Source organism: Lampetra fluviatilis, chromosome 67 (assembly GCF_964198595.1).
Source record: "Lampetra fluviatilis chromosome 67, kcLamFluv1.1, whole genome shotgun sequence".
Classification (NCBI taxonomy): Eukaryota; Metazoa; Chordata; class Hyperoartia; order Petromyzontiformes; family Petromyzontidae; genus Lampetra; species Lampetra fluviatilis.
Genome location: NC_136341.1, coordinates 3,030,434 through 3,049,704, shown reverse-complemented (window position 1 = coordinate 3,049,704; position 19,271 = coordinate 3,030,434). Strand labels below are relative to the sequence as shown.

The 19,271-nt window shown below is 53.7% G+C and overlaps 1 protein-coding gene across 1 annotated transcript in view; it reads left to right on the top strand.

Annotated features, from left to right (window-relative positions):
• Positions 1-19,271, top strand: part of LOC144952449 (phospholipid-transporting ATPase IF-like) — an 88,852-nt gene that overhangs the window by 10,579 nt on the left and 59,002 nt on the right. The window contains 5 exon segments of the mRNA XM_078882859.1: positions 2,988-3,116; positions 8,679-8,782; positions 9,513-9,569; positions 12,373-12,437; positions 13,728-13,809. Of these exon segments, the coding sequence (XP_078738985.1) occupies positions 2,988-3,116; positions 8,679-8,782; positions 9,513-9,569; positions 12,373-12,437; positions 13,728-13,809 (437 nt within the window).

The following is a 19,271-nucleotide window of genomic DNA, read 5'->3' as shown; positions in this document are numbered from 1 at the left end:
TGATAGTGGTTGATGGTGATGTTGTAGTGGTGGTGGTGATAGTGGTTGATGGTGATGTTGTAGTGGTGGTGGTGGTGGTGATAGTGGTTGATGGTGATGTTGTAGTGGTGGTGGTGGTGGTGATAGTGGTTGGTGGTGATGTTGTAGTGGTGGTGGTGGTGGTGATAGTGGTTGATGGTGATGTTGTAGTGGTGGTGGTGATAGTGGTTGATGGTGATGTTGTAGTGGTGGTGGTGGTGGTGATAGTGGTTGATGGTGATGTTGTAGTGGTGGTGGTGGTGGTGATAGTGGTTGATGGTGATGTTGTAGTGGTGGTGGTGGTGATAGTGGTTGATGGTGATGTTGTAGTGGTGGTGGTGGTGGTGGTGATAGTGGTTGATGGTGATGTTGTAGTGGTGGTGGTGGTGGTGATAGTGGTTGATGGTGATGTTGTAGTGGTGGTGGTGGTGGTTGATGTTGTAGTGGTGGTGGTGGTGGTGATTGTGGTTGATGGTGATGTTGTAGTGGTGGTGGTGGTGGTGATAGTGGTTGATGGTGATGTTGTAGTGGTGGTGGTGGTGGTGATAGTGGTTGATGGTGATGTTGTAGTGGTGGTGGTGATAGTGGTTGGTGGTGATGTTGTAGTGGTGGTGGTGGTGATAGTGGTTGATGGTGATGTTGTAGTGGTGGTGGTGGTGATAGTGGTTGATGGTGATGTTGTAGTGGTGGTGGTGATAGTGGTTGATGGTGATGTTGTAGTGGTGGTGGTGGTGGTGATAGTGGTTGATGGTGATGTTGTAGTGGTGGTGGTGGTGATAGTGGTTGGTGGTGATGTTGTAGTGGTGGTGGTGGTGGTGATAGTGGTTGATGGTGATGTTGTAGTGGTGGTGGTGGTGGTGATTGTGGTTGATGGTGATGTTGTAGTGGTGGTGGTGGTGGTGATAGTGGTTGATGGTGATGTTGTGGTGGTGGTGGTGGTGATAGTGGTTGATGGTGATGTTGTAGTGGTGGTGGTGGTGGTGATAGTGGTTGATGGTGATGTTGTAGTGGTGGTGGTGGTGGTGATTGTGGTTGATGGTGATGTTGTAGTGGTGGTGGTGGTGGTGATAGTGGTTGATGGTGATGTTGTAGTGGTGGTGGTGGTGGTGATTGTGGTTGATGGTGATGTTGTAGTGGTGGTGGTGGTGGTGATAGTGGTTGGTGGTGATGTTGTAGTGGTGGTGGTGGTGATAGTGGTTGGTGGTGATGTTATAGTGGTGGTGGTGATAGTGGTTGATGGTGATGTTATAGTGGTGGTGGTGGTGGTGATAGTGGTTGATGGTGATGTTGTAGTGGTGGTGGTGGTGGTGATAGTGGTTGATGGTGATGTTGTAGTGGTGGTGGTGGTGGTGATAGTGGTTGATGGTGATGTTGTAGTGGTGGTGGTGGTGGTGATAGTGGTTGATGGTGATGTTGTAGTGGTGGTGGTGGTGATAGTGGTTGATGGTGATGTTGTAGTGGTGGTGGTGGTGGTGATAGTGGTTGATGGTGATGTTGTAGTGGTGGTGGTGGTGGTGATAGTGGTTGATGGTGATGTTGTAGCGGTGGTGGTGGTGGTTGATGTTGTAGTGGTGGTGGTGGTGGTGATAGTGGTTGATGTTGTAGTGGTGGTGATAGTGGTTGATGTTGTAGTGGTGGTGGTTGATGTTGTGGTGGTGGTGGTGATAGTGGTGTTGGTTGTTGTTGTGGTGGTGGTGGTGCAGGTGGGGGACATTGTGTACGTGCGGAGTGAAGAGTCGTTCCCGTGCGACCTGGTGGTGGTGGTGATAGTGGTTGTTGTTGTGGTGGTTGTGGTTGATGTTGTGGTGGTTGTGGTTGATGTTGTGGTGGTTGTTGATGTTGTTGTGGTGGTGGTGGTGGTGCAGGTGGGGGACATTGTGTACGTGCGGAGTGAAGAGTCGTTCCCGTGCGACCTGGTGGTGGTGGTGATAGTGGTTGTTGTTGTGGTGGTTGTGGTTGATGTTGTGGTGGTTGGTGATGTTGTTGTGGTGGTGGTGGTGGTGGTGCAGGTGGGGGACATTGTGTACGTGCGGAGTGAAGAGTCGTTCCCGTGCGACCTGGTGGTGGTGGTGATAGTGGTTGATGTTGTGGTGGTTGTGGTTGATGTTGTGGTGGTTGTTGATGTTGTTGTGGTGGTGGTGGTGCAGGTGGGGGACATTGTGTACGTGCGGAGTGAAGAGTCGTTCCCGTGCGACCTGGTGGTGGTGGTGATAGTGGTTGTTGTTGTGGTGGTTGTGGTTGATGTTGTGGTGGTTGTTGATGTTGTTGTGGTGGTGGTGGTGGTGCAGGTGGGGGACATTGTGTACGTGCGGAGTGAAGAGTCGTTCCCGTGCGACCTGGTGGTGGTGGTGATAGTGGTTGTTGTTGTGGTGGTTGTGGTTGATGTTGTGGTGGTTGTTGATGTTGTTGTGGTGGTGGTGGTGGTGCAGGTGGGGGACATTGTGTACGTGCGGAGTGAAGAGTCGTTCCCGTGCGACCTGGTGGTGGTGGTGATAGTGGTTGTTGTTGTGGTGGTTGTTGATGTTGTTGTGGTGGTGGTGGTGCAGGTGGGGGACATTGTGTACGTGCGGAGTGAAGAGTCGTTTCCGTGCGACCTGGTGGTGGTGGTGATAGTGGTTGTTGTTGTGGTGGTTGTGGTTGATGTTGTGGTGGTTGTTGATGTTGTTGTTGTGGTGGTGGTGGTGCAGGTGGGGGACATTGTGTACGTGCGGAGTGAAGAGTCGTTCCCGTGCGACCTGGTGGTGGTGGTGGTTGTGGTTGTTGTTGTGGTGGTTGTGGTTGATGTTGTGGTGGTTGTTGATGTTGTGGTGGTGGTGGTGGTGGTGGTGCAGGTGGGGGACATTGTGTACGTGCGGAGTGAAGAGTCGTTCCCGTGCGACCTGGTGGTGGTGGTGGTGATAGTGGTTGTTGTTGTGGTGGTTGTGGTTGATGTTGTGGTGGTTGTTGATGTTGTTGTGGTGGTGGTGCAGGTGGGGGACATTGTGTACGTGCGGAGTGAAGAGTCGTTCCCGTGCGACCTGGTGTTGCTCACGTCCAACTGGAGCGATGGGCGAGCGCTCGTCACCACGGCGAGCCTGGACGGCGAGACCGACCTCAAGGTCACCCACGCAGTCACCCACAGAGTCACCCACACAGTCACTCACACAGTCACTCAGTCACTCACGCAGTCACTCAGTCAATCACCCAGTCACTCACTCACTCAGTCACTCACACAGTCACGCACACACCCACACAGTCACTCACACAGTCACCCACAGAGTCACCCATAGAGTCACCCACCCAGTCACTCACACACCCACACAGTCACTCACACACCCACACAGTCACTCACACAGTCACCCATAGAGTCACCCACAGAGTCACCCATAGAGTCACCCACACAGTCACTCACACAGTCACTCAGTCACTCACGCAGTCACTCAGTCAATCACCCAGTCACTCACTCACTCAGTCACTCACACAGTCACTCACACACCCACACAGTCACTCACACAGTCACCCACAGAGTCACCCATAGAGTCACCCACTCAGTCACTCACACACCCACAGTCACTCACACACCCACACAGTCACTCACACAGTCACTCACACACCCACACAGTCACTCACACAGTCACCCACAGAGTCACCCATAGAGTCACCCACCCAGTCACTCACACACCCACAGTCACTCACACACCCACACAGTCACTCACACAGTCACTCACACACCCACACAGTCACTCACACAGTCACCCACAGAGTCACCCATAGAGTCACCCACCCAGTCACTCACACACCCACACAGTCACTCACACACCCACACAGTCACTCACACAGTCACCCATAGAGTCACCCACAGAGTCACCCATAGAGTCACTCACACAGTCACCCACACAGTCACCTACAGAGTCACTCACACAGTCACTCACATAGTCACCCACGCAGTCACTCACCCAGTCACCAACACAGTCACTCACACACCCACACAGTAACCCACTCAGTCACCCACGCAGTCACCCACAGAGTCACCCATAGAGTCACCCATAGAGTCACCCACTCAGTCACCCACCCAGTCACTCACCCAGTCACTCACACAGTCACTCATAAAGTCACCCACATAGTCACCCATAGAGTCACCCATAGAGTCACCCATAGAGTCACCCATAGAGTCACCCACACAGTCACCCACACAGTCACTCACCCAGTCACTCACCCAGTCACTCACCCAGTCACCCACCCAGTCACCCACGCAGTCACTCACACAGTCACCCACGCAGTCACTCACCCAGTCACCCACGCAGTCACTCACGCAGTCAACCACACAGTCACCCACTCACGGCCAAAGCCAGTGACGATTATCTGAACCGTTCCCTGAGTCTCCCCTAGGTCGACTCAGCCTCAAACGAGTAGCTGGTGTAGCGGTGTGTAGTGAACATCGCCACTGGGGGAGAGACAAAGGCGGCCGGGCGTGGTGCTGGCCACCCACCCCCTCGTGTGCCACAGTGCCGGTAGCCTTCATAGGTGCTCACTAACAGCACTTGCCCCTCCAGTCTGTTAGAGGCTACACGGGGGAGCTTTGTCTGTGTCTACCCTCACAGGTGCTGCTGCTACTTGCTAACAGCACTTGCCCCTACAGCCTGTTAGAGGCTACACGGGGGACCTTTGTCTGTGTCTACCTTCACAGGTAATGGTTGTTATTGTTGTGGTGGTGATGGTTGTTGTTGTTGTTGTTGTGGTGGTGATGTGGTTGTGGTGGTGATGGTTGTTGTTGTTGTGGTGATGTTGTTGTGGTTGTGATGGTTGTTGTGGTTGTGATGGTTGTGGTTGTGGTGGTGATGATGGTTGTTGTTGTGGTTGTGATGGTTGTGGTTGTGGTGGTGATGATGGTTGTTGTTGTGGTGGTGATGTGGTTGTGGTGGTGATGGTTGTTGTAGTGGTGGTGATGTTGTTGTGGTTGTGGTTGTGATGGTTGTTGTGGTTGTGGTTGTTGTTGTGGTTGTGATGGTTGTGGTTGTGGTGGTGATGATGGTTGTGGTTGTGGTGGTGGTGGTTGTGGTGGTTGTGATGGTTGTGGTGGTGATGGTTGTTGTTGTGGTTGTTGTGATGGTTGTGATGATTGTGGTTGTTGTTGTGTTTGACAGACGTACTTATTACCGTGATGGTGGTGATGGTTGTGGTTGTTGTTGTGATGGTTTTGGTTGTTGTTGTTGTGGTTGTTGTTGTGGTTGTTGTTGTGGTTGTTGTTGACAGACGTACTTTGCCCCCGCACGCTCTCCCCGCGTGCGGGGGGGGGGGCAAAGTACGTCTGGTGGTGATGGTTGTTGTGGTGGTGGTGATGGTTGTTGTTGTGGTGGTGATGGTTGTTGTGGTGGTCGTGATGGTTGTGGTTGTGGTGGTGATGATTGTGGTTGTTGTTGTTGTGATGGTTGTGGTTGTTGTGGTAATGGTTGTTGTTGTTGTGATGGTTGTGGTTGTTGTTGTGGTTGTTGTTGTTGACAGACGTACTTTGCCCCCGCACGCTCTCCCCGCGTGCGGGGGGCAAAGTACGTCTGGTGGTGATGGTTGTTGTGGTGGTGGTGATGGTTGTTGTGGTGGTGGTGATGGTTGTTGTGGTGGTGGTGATGGTTGTTGTGGTGGTGGTGATGGTTGTTGTGGTCGTGGTGATGGTTGTTGTGGTGGTGGTGATGGTTGTTGTGGTCGTGGTGATGGTTGTTGTGGTGGTGGTGATGGTTGTTGTGGTCGTGGTGATGGTTGTTGTGGTGGTGGTGATGGTTGTTGTGGTGGTGGTGATGGTTGTTGTGGTCGTGGTGATGGTTGTTGTGGTCGTGGTGATGGTTGTTGTGGTCGTGGTGATGGTTGTTGTGGTGGTGGTGATGGTTGTTGTGGTGGTGGTGATGGTTGTTGTGGTCGTGGTGATGGTTGTTGTGGTCGTGGTGATGGTTGTTGTGGTGGTGGTGATGGTTGTTGTGGTCGTGGTGATGGTTGTTGTGGTGGTGGTGATGGTTGTTGTGGTGGTGGTGATGGTTGTTGTGGTCGTGGTGATGGTTGTTGTGGTGGTGGTGATGGTTGTTGTGGTCGTGGTGATGGTTGTTGTGGTCGTGGTGATGGTTGTTGTGGTGGTGGTGATGGTTGTTGTGGTCGTGGTGATGGTTGTTGTGGTCGTGGTGATGGTTGTTGTGGTGGTGGTGATGGTTGTTGTGGTCGTGGTGATGGTTGTTGTGGTCGTGGTGATGGTTGTCGTGGTGATGGTTGTTGTGGTGGTGGTGATGGTTGTTGTGGTCGTGGTGATGGTTGTTGTGGTGGTGGTGATGGTTGTTGTGGTCGTGGTGATGGTTGTTGTGGTGGTGGTGATGGTTGTTGTGGTGGTGGTGATGGTTGTTGTGGTCGTGGTGATGGTTGTTGTGGTGGTGGTGATGGTTGTTGTGGTGGTGGTGATGGTTGTTGTGGTCGTGGTGATGGTTGTTGTGGTCGTGGTGATGGTTGTTGTGGTGGTGGTGATGGTTGTTGTGGTCGTGGTGATGGTTGTTGTGGTGGTGGTGATGGTTGTTGTGGTCGTGGTGATGGTTGTTGTGGTGGTGGTGATGGTTGTTGTGGTCGTGGTGATGGTTGTTGTGGTGGTGGTGATGGTTGTTGTGGTGGTGGTGATGGTTGTTGTGGTCGTGGTGATGGTTGTTGTGGTGGTGGTGATGGTTGTTGTGGTCGTGGTGATGGTTGTTGTGGTCGTGGTGATGGTTGTTGTGGTGGTGGTGATGGTTGTTGTGGTCGTGGTGATGGTTGTTGTGGTCGTGGTGATGGTTGTTGTGGTGGTGGTGATGGTTGTTGTGGTCGTGGTGATGGTTGTTGTGGTCGTGGTGATGGTTGTTGTGGTCGTGGTGATGGTTGTTGTGGTGGTGGTGATGGTTGTTGTGGTCGTGGTGATGGTTGTTGTGGTGGTGGTGATGGTTGTTGTGGTCGTGGTGATGGTTGTTGTGGTGGTGGTGATGGTTGTTGTGGTGGTGGTGATGGTTGTTGTGGTCGTGGTGATGGTTGTTGTGGTGGTGGTGATGGTTGTTGTGGTCGTGGTGATGGTTGTTGTGGTGGTGGTGATGGTTGTTGTGGTCGTGGTGATGGTTGTTGTGGTGGTGGTGATGGTTGTTGTGGTGGTGGTGATGGTTGTTGTGGTCGTGGTGATGGTTGTTGTGGTGGTGGTGATGGTTGTTGTGGTCGTGGTGATGGTTGTTGTGGTCGTGGTGATGGTTGTTGTGGTGGTGGTGATGGTTGTTGTGGTCGTGGTGATGGTTGTTGTGGTCGTGGTGATGGTTGTTGTGGTGGTGGTGATGGTTGTTGTGGTCGTGGTGATGGTTGTTGTGGTCGTGGTGATGGTTGTTGTGGTCGTGGTGATGGTTGTTGTGGTGGTGGTGATGGTTGTTGTGGTCGTGGTGATGGTTGTTGTGGTCGTGGTGATGGTTGTTGTGGTGGTGGTGATGGTTGTTGTGGTCGTGGTGATGGTTGTTGTGGTCGTGGTGATGGTTGTTGTGGTGGTGGTGATGGTTGTTGTGGTCGTGGTGATGGTTGTTGTGGTGGTGGTGATGGTTGTTGTGGTGGTGGTGATGGTTGTTGTGGTGGTGGTGATGGTTGTTGTGGTCGTGGTGATGGTTGTTGTGGTGGTGGTGATGGTTGTTGTGGTGGTGGTGATGGTTGTTGTGGTCGTGGTGATGGTTGTTGTGGTGGTGGTGATGGTTGTTGTGGTCGTGGTGATGGTTGTTGTTGTGGTCGTGGTGATGGTTGTTGTTGTGGTTGTGGTGGTGATGATTGTGGTTGTTGTTGTTGTGATGGTTGTGGTTGTTGTGGTAATGGTTGTTGTTGTGGTTGTTGTTGTTGTGGTTGTTGTTGACAGACGTGCTTTGCCCCCTGCACGCTCTCCCCGCGTGCGGGGGGCAAAGTACGTCTGGTGGTGATGGTTGTTGTTGTGGTGGTGATGGTTGTTGTGGTGGTCGTGATGGTTGTGGTTGTGGTGGTGATGATTGTGGTTGTTGTTGTTCTGATGGTTGTGGTTGTTGTGGTAATGGTTGTTGTTGTTGTGATGGTTGTGGTTGTTGTTGTGGTTGTTGTTGTTGACAGACGTACTTTGCCTCCGCACGCTTTCCCCGCGTGCGGGGGGCAAAGTACGTCTGGTGGTGATGGTTGTTGTTGTGGTGATGGTTGTTGTGGTGGTGGTGGTGATGGTTGTGGTTGTGGTGGTTGTTGTTGTGGTGGTGATGGTTGTTGTGGTCGTGGTGATGGTTGTGGTTGTTGTGGTAATGGTTGTTGTTGTTGTGGTTGTTGTTGTTGTGGTGGTTGTTGTTGACAGACGTACTTTGCCCCCGCACGCTCTCCCCGCGTGCGGGGGGCAAAGTACGTCTGGTGGTGATGGTTGTTGTGGTGGTGGTGATGGTTGTTGTTGTGGTTGTGGTGGTGATGATTGTGGTTGTTGTTGTGGTAATGGTTGTTGTTGTTGTGGTTGTTGTTGTTGACAGACGTACTTTGCCCCCGCACGCTCTCCCCGCGTGCGGGGGGCAAGTACGTCTGGTGGTGATGGTTGTTGTTGTGGTGGTGATGGTTGTGGTTGTTGTTGTGATGGTTGTTGTTGTGGTGGTGATGGTTGTTGTGGTGGTAATGGTTGTTGTTGTGGTTGTTGTTGTGGTTGTTGTTGTTGACAGACGTACTTTGCCCCCGCACGCTCTCCCCGCGTGCGCTCTCCCCAAGACTTCTCTGGCTTCTCGGCCGCCGTGGAATGTCGCCAACCACAGCCCGACCTCTACAGGTGAGCTGGTGGTGACCTCTACTGGTGACCTCGTGACCGCGACAGGTCACCTGGTGACCTCTAAAGGCGACCTGGTGACCTCTACAAGTGACATCACGACCTCTGCTGGCGAGGTATTGACCTTGGCAGTTGAGATACTGACCGACAGGTGAGGTGTTGACCTCTACTGGTGACGTGGTGACCTCTACTGGTGACCTGGTGACCTCTACTGGTGACCTATTGACCTCTACAGGTGACCTATTGACCTCTACAGGTGACCCGGTGACCTCAACTGGTGACCTCTACAAATGACCTTAACCCGTGGCCTCATAGTTTATGACCATGACCTCTACAGATTACCCCTGCAGGTGACCTATTGACCTCTACAGGTGACCTGGTGACCTATTACCTGTACAGCTGATATGGCCTCTGTGACCTAACGACCTCGACACACGCGCGGTGACCTCTGTGCGTGAGTTGAGGCCATGCATTAGTGGCCCCATGACCTGTGCATGTGACCCGTTGACCTGGGCATGTGACCCGTTTACCTGGGCATGTGACCTGTTGACCTGGGTATGTGACCTGTTGACCTGTGCATGTGACCTTTTGACCTGTGCATGTGACCTTTTGACCTGTGCATGTGACCTTTTGACCTGTGCATGTGACCTTTTGACCTGTGCATGTGACCTTTTGACCTGTGCATGTGACCTGTTGACCTGGGCATGTGACTGGCCCTGCCCTTTGCCCTCAGGTTTGAAGGTCACATCACCATCCACAACACGGAGGAATCGGAGCTGAGCGTCCCTGAGTGAGTGAGCGTGAGTGTGTTAGTGTGCGTGTGTTAGTGTGTGTGTGTTAGTGTGTGTGTGTTAGTGTGTGTGTTAGTGTGTGTGTGTTAGTGTGTGTGTGTGTGTGTGTTAGTGTGTGTGTGTGTGTTAGTGTGTGTGTGTGTGTGTGTTAGTGTGTGTGTGTGTGTTAGTGTGTGTGTGTGTTAGTGTGTGTGTGTGTTAGTGTGTGTGTGTGTTAGTGTGTGTGTGTGTTAGTGTGTGTGTGTGTTAGTGTGTGTGTGTGTTAGTGTGTGTGTGTGTTAGTGTGTGTGTGTGTTAGTGTGTGTGTGTTGGTGAGCGTGTGTGTGTTGGTGAGCGTGAGTGTGTTGGTGAGCGTGAGTGTGTTGGTGTGTGTGTGTGTGTTAGTGAGTGTGTGTTAGTGTGTGTGTGTTAGTGTGTGTGTTAGTGTGTCAGTGTGTGTGTTTGTTAGTGTGTGTGTGGACCCCCCTAATAAAGCATCTTCGCCGGTTGGAAACATTTAGGCTGGCCTGCCTACAATCCATCCTGGGTTTAACCTGCAGGCTGGATTGTGTGAGGAGCTCACAAATCCTTGAAAGATCTGGGCAAAGTCCCATCGGTGAGCTCCTCCGGCAGGCAAGGCTGCGTTGGCTGGGTCATGTAGCCCGCATGCCCAGCCACCGCATGCCTAAACAGCTTTTGTTCGGCCGGATCGAGGGGGCTAAACGGGCGCGGCACGGGCTAGAGAAGAGATGGAGCTGATGGGTGAGTGGATGGGTGAGTGGGTGAGTGGGTGAGTGGGTGGGTGAGTGGGTGGGTGAGTGGGTGGCACGGGCTAGAGAAGAGATGGAGCTGATGGGTGAGTGGATGGGTGAGTGGGTGAGTGGGTGAGTGGGTGGCACGGGCTAGAGAAGAGATGGAGTTGATGGGTGAGTGGGTGGGTGAGTGGGTGAGTGGGTGGCACGGGCTAGAGAAGAGATGGAGTTGATGGGTGAGTGGGTGGGTGAGTGGGTGGCACGGGCTAGAGAAGAGATGGAGCTGATGGGTGAGTGGGTGGGTGAGTGGGTGAGTGAGTGGGTGGGTGAGTGAGTGGGTGGCACGGGCTAGAGAAGAGATGGAGCTGATGGGTGAGTGAGTGGGTGGGTGAGTGGGTGACACGGGCTAGAGAAGAGATGGAGTGATGTGGTGAGTGGGTGGGTGGGTGAGTGAGTGGGTGAATGGGTGGGTGAGTGGGTGGGTGAGTGGGTGGGTGATTCGGTGGGTGAGTGGGTGGGTGAGTGGGTGGGTGAGTGGGTGGGTGAGTGGGTGGGTGAGTGGGTGGGTGAGTGGGTGGGTGAGTGGGTGAGTGAGTGGGTGGGTGAGTGGGTGACACGGGCTAGAGAAGAGATGGAGTGATGTGGTGAGTGGGTGGGTGAGTGAGTGGGTGGGTGGGTGAGTGAGTGGGTGAATGGGTGGGTGAGTGGGTGGGTGAGTCGGTGGGTGAGTGGGTGGGTGAGTGAGTGGGTGAGTGGGTGGGTGAGTGGGTGGGTGAGTGGGTGGGTGAGTGAGTGGGTGAGTGAGTGAGTAGGTGAGTGGGTGGCACGGGCTAGAGAAGAGATGGAGCTGATGGGTGGGTGGGTGAGTGAGTGGGTGGGTGAGTGAGTGGGTGGGTGGGTGAGTGGGTGTGTGAGTGGGTGGCACGGGCTAGAGAAGAGATGGAGCTGATGGGTGAGTGGGTGGGTGAGTGGGTGGGTGAGTGAGTGGGTGAGTGGGTGGCACGGGCTAGAGAAGAGATGGAGCTGATGGGTGGGTGGGTGAGTGAGTGGGTGGGTGAGTGAGTGGGTGGGTGGGTGAGTGGGTGTGTGAGTGGGTGGCACGGGCTAGAGAAGAGATGGAGCTGATGGGTGAGTGGGTGGGTGAGTGGGTGGGTGAGTGAGTGGGTGAGTGGGTGGCACGGGCTAGAGAAGAGATGGAGTGACGTGGTACAGGAGGACGTGGAGCTTAGTGGATTTGCCAATTCCATCGCGCTACGAACCCGGCGACCCCGAGTTCGATTCCCGCTCACTGCCAACACCGGCGACGATTATCCAAACCGGTCCTGGGCCCTCCCCTAGGTAGACTCAGCCTCAAACGAGTAGCTGGTGTAGCGGTGTGTAGTGAACATCGCCGCTGGGGAGACAAAGGCGGCCGGGCGTGGTGCTGGTAGCCACCCACCCCCTCGTGTGCCTCAGTGTCGGTAGCCTTCATAGGTGCTGCTGCTACTCGCTAACAGCACTTGCCCCTACAGCCTGTTAGAGGCTACACGGGGGAGCTTTGTCTGCGTGTGTCTCTGTCTTTGTCTCTGTGTGTCTGTGTCTCTGTCTGTGTCTCTGTGTGTCTCTGTCGGTGTCTCTCTGTGTGTCTCTCTGTGTCTCTGTATGTGTCTCTGTCTGTCTCTCTGTATGTGTCTCTCTCTGTGTCTCCACGTGTCTCTGTGTGTCTCTGTCGGTGTCTCTCTGTGTGTCTCTCTGTGTGTCTCTGTCTGTGTCTTTGTGTGTCTCTGTCTGTCTCTGTGTGTCTCTGTGTGAGTGTCTCTGTGGCTCTGTATGTGTCTCTGTCTGTCTCTTTGTGTCTCTGTGTGTCTCTGTCTGTCTCTGTGTGTCTCTGTATGTGTCTGTCTGTCTCTTTGTGTCTCTGTGTCTCTCTGTGTGAGTGTCTCACACAGAGAGACACACTAGCTACCCCCAGCGCCGGCCTTCGTAGGTGCTCGCTAACAGCACTTGCCCCGACATTCTGTTGAGGCTGTACCGGGGTGGGGGAGACCTTTACCTTTGTGCTGAGCGGAGGGTTGAACTCTCGCACCTCCAGCGCCCTGGGACCTGAGAATCTGCTGCTGCGTGGAACCCGGCTCAAGAACACCGACTTCATCTACGGTGAGTAGTGGGGGGGGGGGGTGGTGGTGGTGGTGGTGGTGGTGGGGGGGTGGTGGTGGTGGTGGTGGGGGGGTGGTGGTGGTGGGGGGGGGGGGGTGGTGGTGGTGGTGGGGGGGGGGGGGTGGTGGTGGTGGTGGCGGTGGTGGGGGGCACCGTAGACTCAACACTGCACCATTGACTCAACACTGCCCATAGACTCAACACTGCACCATAGACTCAACACTGCCCATAGACTCAACACTGCACCATAGACTCAACACTGCCCATAGACTCAACACTGCACCATAGACTCAACACTGCCCATAGACTCAACACTGCACCATAGACTCAACACTGCACCATAGACTCAGCACTGCACCATAGACTCAACACTGCACCGTAGACTCAACACTGCACCATAGACTCAACACTGCACCATAGACTCAACACTGCACCATAGACTCAACACTGCACCATAGACTCAACACTGCACCATAGACTCAACACTGCACCGTAGACTCAACACTGCACCATAGACTCAGCACTGCACCATAGACTCAACACTGCACCATAGACTCAACACTGCACCATAGACTCAACACTGCACCATAGACTCAACACTGCACCATAGACTCAGCACTGCACCATAGACTCAACACTGCACCATAGACTCAACACTGCACCATAGACTCAACACTGCACCATAGACTCAACACTGCACCATAGACTCAACACTGCACCATAGACTCAACACTGCACCATAGACTCAGCACTGCACCAAAGACTCAACACTGCACCATAGACTCAGCACTGCACCAAAGACTCAACACTGCACCATAGACTCAACACTGCACCATAGACTCAGCACTGCACCATAGACTCAACACTGCACCATAGACTCAACACTGCACCATAGACTCAACACTGCACCATAGACTCAACACTGCCCATAGACTCAACACTGCACCATAGACTCAGCACTGCACCATAGACTCAACACTGCAACACTAACCTCTAACTGCTAACCACTAACCACTAACCGCTAACCGCTAACCTTTAACCACTAACCGCTAACCACTAACCGCTAACCTTTAACCGCTAACCACTAACCGCTAACCACTAACCGCTAACCACTAACCCCTAACCGCTAACCTTTAACCACTAACCGCTAACCGCTAACCACTAACCACTAACCGCTAACCACTAACCTTTAACCACTAACCACTAACCTTTAACCACTAACCACTAACCTTTAACCACTAACCGCTAACCGCTAACCTTTAACCTTTAACCTTGTGCGTGTGGCTGCAGGCGCCGCGGTCTACACCGGCATGGAGACCAAGATGGCGCTCAACTACCGCTCCAAGTCGCAGAAGCGCTCCGTCGTCGAAGTGTAAGTCTTGTGTGTGTGTACGTGTGTGTGTGTGTACGTGTGTGTGTGTACGTGTGTACGTGTGTGTGTGTGTGTGCGTGTGTGCACGTGTATATATGTGTGTGTGCGTGTGTGCACGTGTGTATATGTGTGTGCGTGTGTGCACGTGTGTATGTGTGTGTGCGTGTGTGCACGTGTGTATATGTGTGTGTATATGTTTGTGCTTGTGTGTGTGTGTGCACATGTGTGTATATGTGTGTGTACATGTCTGCGTGTGTGTGTACGTGTGTGTGTGTGTGTACATGTTTGTGTGTGTGTACGTGTGTGTGTGTACGTACGTGTGTGTGTGTGTACGCGTGTGTGTGTGTGTACGTGTGTGTGTGTACGTGTGTGTGTGTACGTGTGTGTGTGTGTACGTGTGTGTGTGTACGTGTGTGTGTACGTGTGTGTGTGTACGTGTGTGCGTGTGTGTGTACGTGTGTGCGTGTGTGTGTACGCGTGTGTGTGTGTGTGTGTACGTGTGTACGTGTGTGTGTGTACGTGTGTGTGTGTGTACGTGTGTGTGTGTGTACGTGTGTGTGTACGTGTGTACGTGTGTGTGTGTGTGTACGCGTGTGTGTGTGTGTACGTGTGTGTGTGTACGCACGTGTGTGTGTGTACGCGTGTGTGTGTGTACGTACATGTGTGTGTGTGTGTACGTGTGTGTGTGTGTGTACGTGTGTGTGTGTACGTGTGCGTGTACGTGTGTGTGTACGTGTGTGTGTGTTTACGTGTGTGTGTGTGTACGTACGTGTGTGTGTGTGTGTACGTGTGTGTGTGTGTACGTGTGCGTACGTGTGTGTGTGTACGTGTGTGTGTACGTGTGTGTGTGTGTGTACGTGTGTGTACGTACGTGTGTGTGTGTACGTGTGTGTGTGTGTGTACGTGTGTGTACGTACGTGTGTGTGTGTACGTGTGTGTGTGTGTACGTGTGTGTGTACGTGTGTGTGTGTGCGTACGTGTGTGTGCGTACGTGTGTGTGCGTACGTGTGTGTGCGTACGTGTGTGTGCGTACGTGTGAACGTGTGTACGCACGTGTGTGTGTGTACGTGTGTGTGTACAGGTCTATGAACTCGTTCTTGCTAGTCTACCTGTGCCTGCTGCTGTGTGAGGCCCTGCTGGGAGTAGTGCTCAAGTGTACGTGTGTGTGTACGTGTGTACGTGTGTGTATGTGTGTACGTGTGTGTGTGTGTACGTGTGTGTGTACGTGTATGTGTGTGTGTACGTGTGTACGTGTGTGTATGTACGTGTATGTATGTGTACGTGTGTGCAGGTCTATGAACTCGTTCCTGCTGGTCTACCTGTGCCTACTGCTGTGTGAGGCCCTGCTGGGAGTGGTGCTCAAGTGTGTACGTGTGTACGTGTGTGTGTGTGTGTGTACGTGTGTGTGTGTGTACGTGTGTGTGTGTGTACGTGTGTGTACGTGTGTGTGTGTGTACGTGTATGTGTGTGTACGTGTGTGCAGGTCTATGAACTCGTTCCTGCTGGTCTACCTGTGCCTGCTGCTGTGTGAGGCCCTGCTGGGAGTGGTGCTCAAGTCGGTGTGTGTGTGTGTACGTGTGTGTACGTGCGTGTGTGTGTACGTATGTACGTGTATGTGTGTGTACGTGTGTGCAGGTCTATGAACTCGTTCTTGCTAGTCTACCTGTGCCTGCTGCTGTGTGAGGCCCTGCTGGGAGTGGTGCTCAAGTGTGTACGTGTGTGTGTACGTGTGTGTGTGTACGTGTGTGTGTGTGTACGTGTGTGTACGTGTGTGTGTGTACACGTGTGTGTGTGTACGTGTGTGTGTGTGTGTGTACGTGTGTGTGTGTACGTGTGTGTGTGTACGTGTGTGTGTGCAGGTCTATGAACTCGTTCTTGCTAGTCTACCTGTGCCTACTGCTGTGTGAGGCCCTGCTGGGCGTGGTGCTCAAGTGTGTACGTGTGTACGTGTGTGTGTGTGTACGTGTGTGTACGTGCGTGTGTGTACGTGCGTGTGTGTACGTGCGTGTGTGTACGTGTGTGTGTGTCGGGAGCTGGACCGGTACCGCCTGGATCTCTGTGGCATTCAGGAGGTCCGGTGGACCGGTTCTGGCTCCTGCCACCATGAGGGGTGGACAGTCCTCTACTCGGGGCAGGAGACTGCCAAACAACAGGGTGTGGCTCTTCTTCTGAACAAAAGAATGAAGGGGGCGTGGGAGCGTGGCGGTGAGGTGTGGGAAGCTGTAAGCCCCAGGATACTTTGGGCTCGCCTTCCCATCAACCAGAGGCGAGGAGTGGTGGTCGTGGTTACTTACGCCCCCACCGAAGACGAACATCCGTGGAGGGATGCAGGCAAAGCCGATGAGTCAGACGCTTTCTATGACCTACTGTCACAGGTGCTGGCTAAAGTGGCCACTCGGGACAGAGTCATCTTGTTGGGTGACTTCAATGCCCGAGTTGGTCATGATGCTGGCACCTGGTCTGGAGTGATTGGAAGGCATGGGCCAGATCAGCTCAATAACAACGGTAGGAGGCTGCTAGATTTCTGTGCAGCCCATGGGCTTGTAATTACCAACACGCTCTTCCGGCATCGGCGCATCCACACAACATCATGGATGCATGCCGGGTCCAAGCAAGAACATCTGCTGGACTACGTAGTGACGGACCAGCGGATGCGAGCCCATGTCCTTGACACCAGGACCTACCGTGGAGCTGATCTGCCCTCTGACCATCGACTAGTCATCTGTAAGATGCGCCTGCCATTCTTCCACTCCGGTGGTGGGTGTACACCCAGGATCCCATTCCAACCAAAAGTGGCCTGGTCTAAGTTAGCTGATGAAAGTTGCAAGCGAGAATTTCATCATCGCTTGCAGCTGGGGTTGGCATCGTCCCCCACTCCACCTGATGTCGAGGGTAAATGGGCGAGGTTTAAGACTGTGACTCATGCAGCTGCAATGGCTGCTTTGGGTACGCGGTCCAGACCTCCCCGGGAACCCTGGCTGACGGAGGAGGTGTTCAGGTTAATTGAGAAAAAGCGACAGGCCCACTCTCATCGCCTACAGCATCCCACGTCAGAGAATGAGGAGGTTTACCGCAGCCTTCGCTCGGAGGTTCGGAGAGCCGTAAGGCGCTGTAAGGATGGGTGGTGGTCGCGGGTTGCTGAGGAGATGGAGTCTGCCTCAGTGGCCCGCGATCACAAATCACTATTTAACTCCATCAAAAAAGTAACCTGCAGCGCCACACCTATTACCATCATTAGAGGAAAAAACGGTGATCCAATCTCCGACCCCCAGGAACAGGTTTGCAGATTTGCTGAGCATTTCTGTGAGGTCCTGGGGGAGGGAAAATCTCTCAGCCAGGAAAACATCATGGCACAAAGTGGGGATAACCCTGCTGAGGCTGCGGTGCCTCAAATATTGGAAGAGGTCACCCCCTGTGAGTGGCTGGCTGAGGTACCGGCTGTTGAGGAAGTACTGAGGGCGATCCGGAGTCTGAGACCAGGGAAGGCACCGGGCAGAGATGATCTCCCAGGCGAAATGCTGAGGGAGGGTGGCGTTTGTGCACAGACTGCCCTATATGACATCATAACAACAGTCTGGACCACTGGACGGGTTCCGCAGGACTGGAAGGATGCCCTGGTGGTCCCCCTCTTTAAGAAGGGGGACCGCACAGACTGTAACAACTACAGGGGCATCTCACTCCTCAGTGTGCCGGGTAAGGTCCTGGCAAGGATTATTCAACATCGCCTTGCTAGGCATGCTGAGGAGAGGCTTGCGGAGCCCCAATGTGGTTTCAGGAAAGGGCGGTCCTGCACAGATGCCATATTTTCTGTCCGTCTGCTACAGCAGAGGTGTAGGGAATTCCAAAAAGACCTACATCTCTGCTTTATTGACCTGGTCAAGGCCTATGATACCATCAGTAGGACTGGGCTCTGGGTTGTTCTTCGTGCTTTCGGAGTCCCTGACCCTCTGCTCACGATCATTAAGGACCTTCATGATGGTGAGCGGGCCCGGGTAAAACTACGTGGCCAGGAGTCGGAGCCTTTCCCTGTACACCTTGGGGTGCGACAGGGATGTCCTCTGGCTCCCACATTATTTAACATCTATTTCGACTGCGTAGTTCGTGAAGCCTTCAATAGCTGTACCGGGGGAATTACCATTTGGTACAGATATAATGGGAGGCTGATCGACGCCCGGGTGCGATCAAGGGATGGCTCCCTATTGGTCAACCACGTTATGTATGCCGATGATTTGGTAATAGCTGCTCATTCAGAAGAGGAGTTGGAGACGCTGCTGCTGAGGCTGGAGTGTGCCACTAAGAGGTGGGGCCTTACCATCAGCCCCACCAAAACTAAGCACCTGCCTGGGTATTTTGTACCATCGGGCACTCCGCCCCCACAACTCCCAATCGGTGATGGGGCAGTTGTGGAGAGAGTAGAGAGTTTCCCATACCTGGGCAGTGTGCTCATGACCAGCTCCAGTTTATCAGCAGAGGTCTCACTCCGAATCAGTCGAGCGGCAATATCTTTTCATCGGTTGCGTAACGCTGTGTGGAAGCTACCTGGTCTGTCGCTCCGCACGAAGCTTCAGGTCTTCTCGGCCACGGTCATTCCCTCCCTTCTCTACGCTTGCGAAACGTGGACCCCCCTAGTGGAGCATCTTCGCCGGTTGGAAACATTTAGGCTGGCCTGCCTACGATCCATCCTGGGTTTGACCAGGCTGGATTGTGTGAGGAGCTCACAAGTCCTTGAAAGATCTGGGCAAAGTCCCATCAGTGAGCTCCTCCGGCAGGCAAGGCTGCGTTGGCTGGGTCATGTAGCCCGCATGCCCAGCCACCGCATGCCTAAACAGCTTTTGTTCGGCCGGATCGAGGGGGCTAAACGGGCGCGGCACGGGCTAGAGAAGAGATGGAGTGATGTGGTACAGGAGGACGTGGAGCTGAGTGGACTTGCCGATGACTGGTACCAGCGGTGTCAAGATCGGCCTCAGTGGAGGAGGCTCGTGAAGGACGCTACTGGGCAGTTGGAGGCAGTCGCCCTCCAACAACAACGGAGGGCGGAGGAGCGACGCTCACAACAACGAGCGGAGCGCCGGGTGGCTAAAGCACAGCAAGTTGGCACAGTAGGGGGCACAGGTGGTGCATCAGCCAGTCATCTCGGTCATCTCGGTCAGTCGTCCCGTGGCACCTGGGTCTGCCCCGTGACCTCCTGCCAGCGGGCGTTCGACACTTCACGTGGCCTCAAGGTGCACATGGCCTGGCACAAGCGTCGTGGTGACGTCACCGCCACTTAGTGGCGAATGGCGGTTGTTGTTGTTGTTGTTGTTGTGTGTGTACGTGTGTGTGTGTGTGTACGTGTGCGTATGTGTACAGGTCTATGAACTCGTTCCTGCTGGTCTACCTGTGTCTGCTGCTGTGTGAGGCCCTGCTGGGAGTGGTGCTCAAGTCGGTGTGTGTGTACGTGTGTGTGTACGTGTGTGTACGTG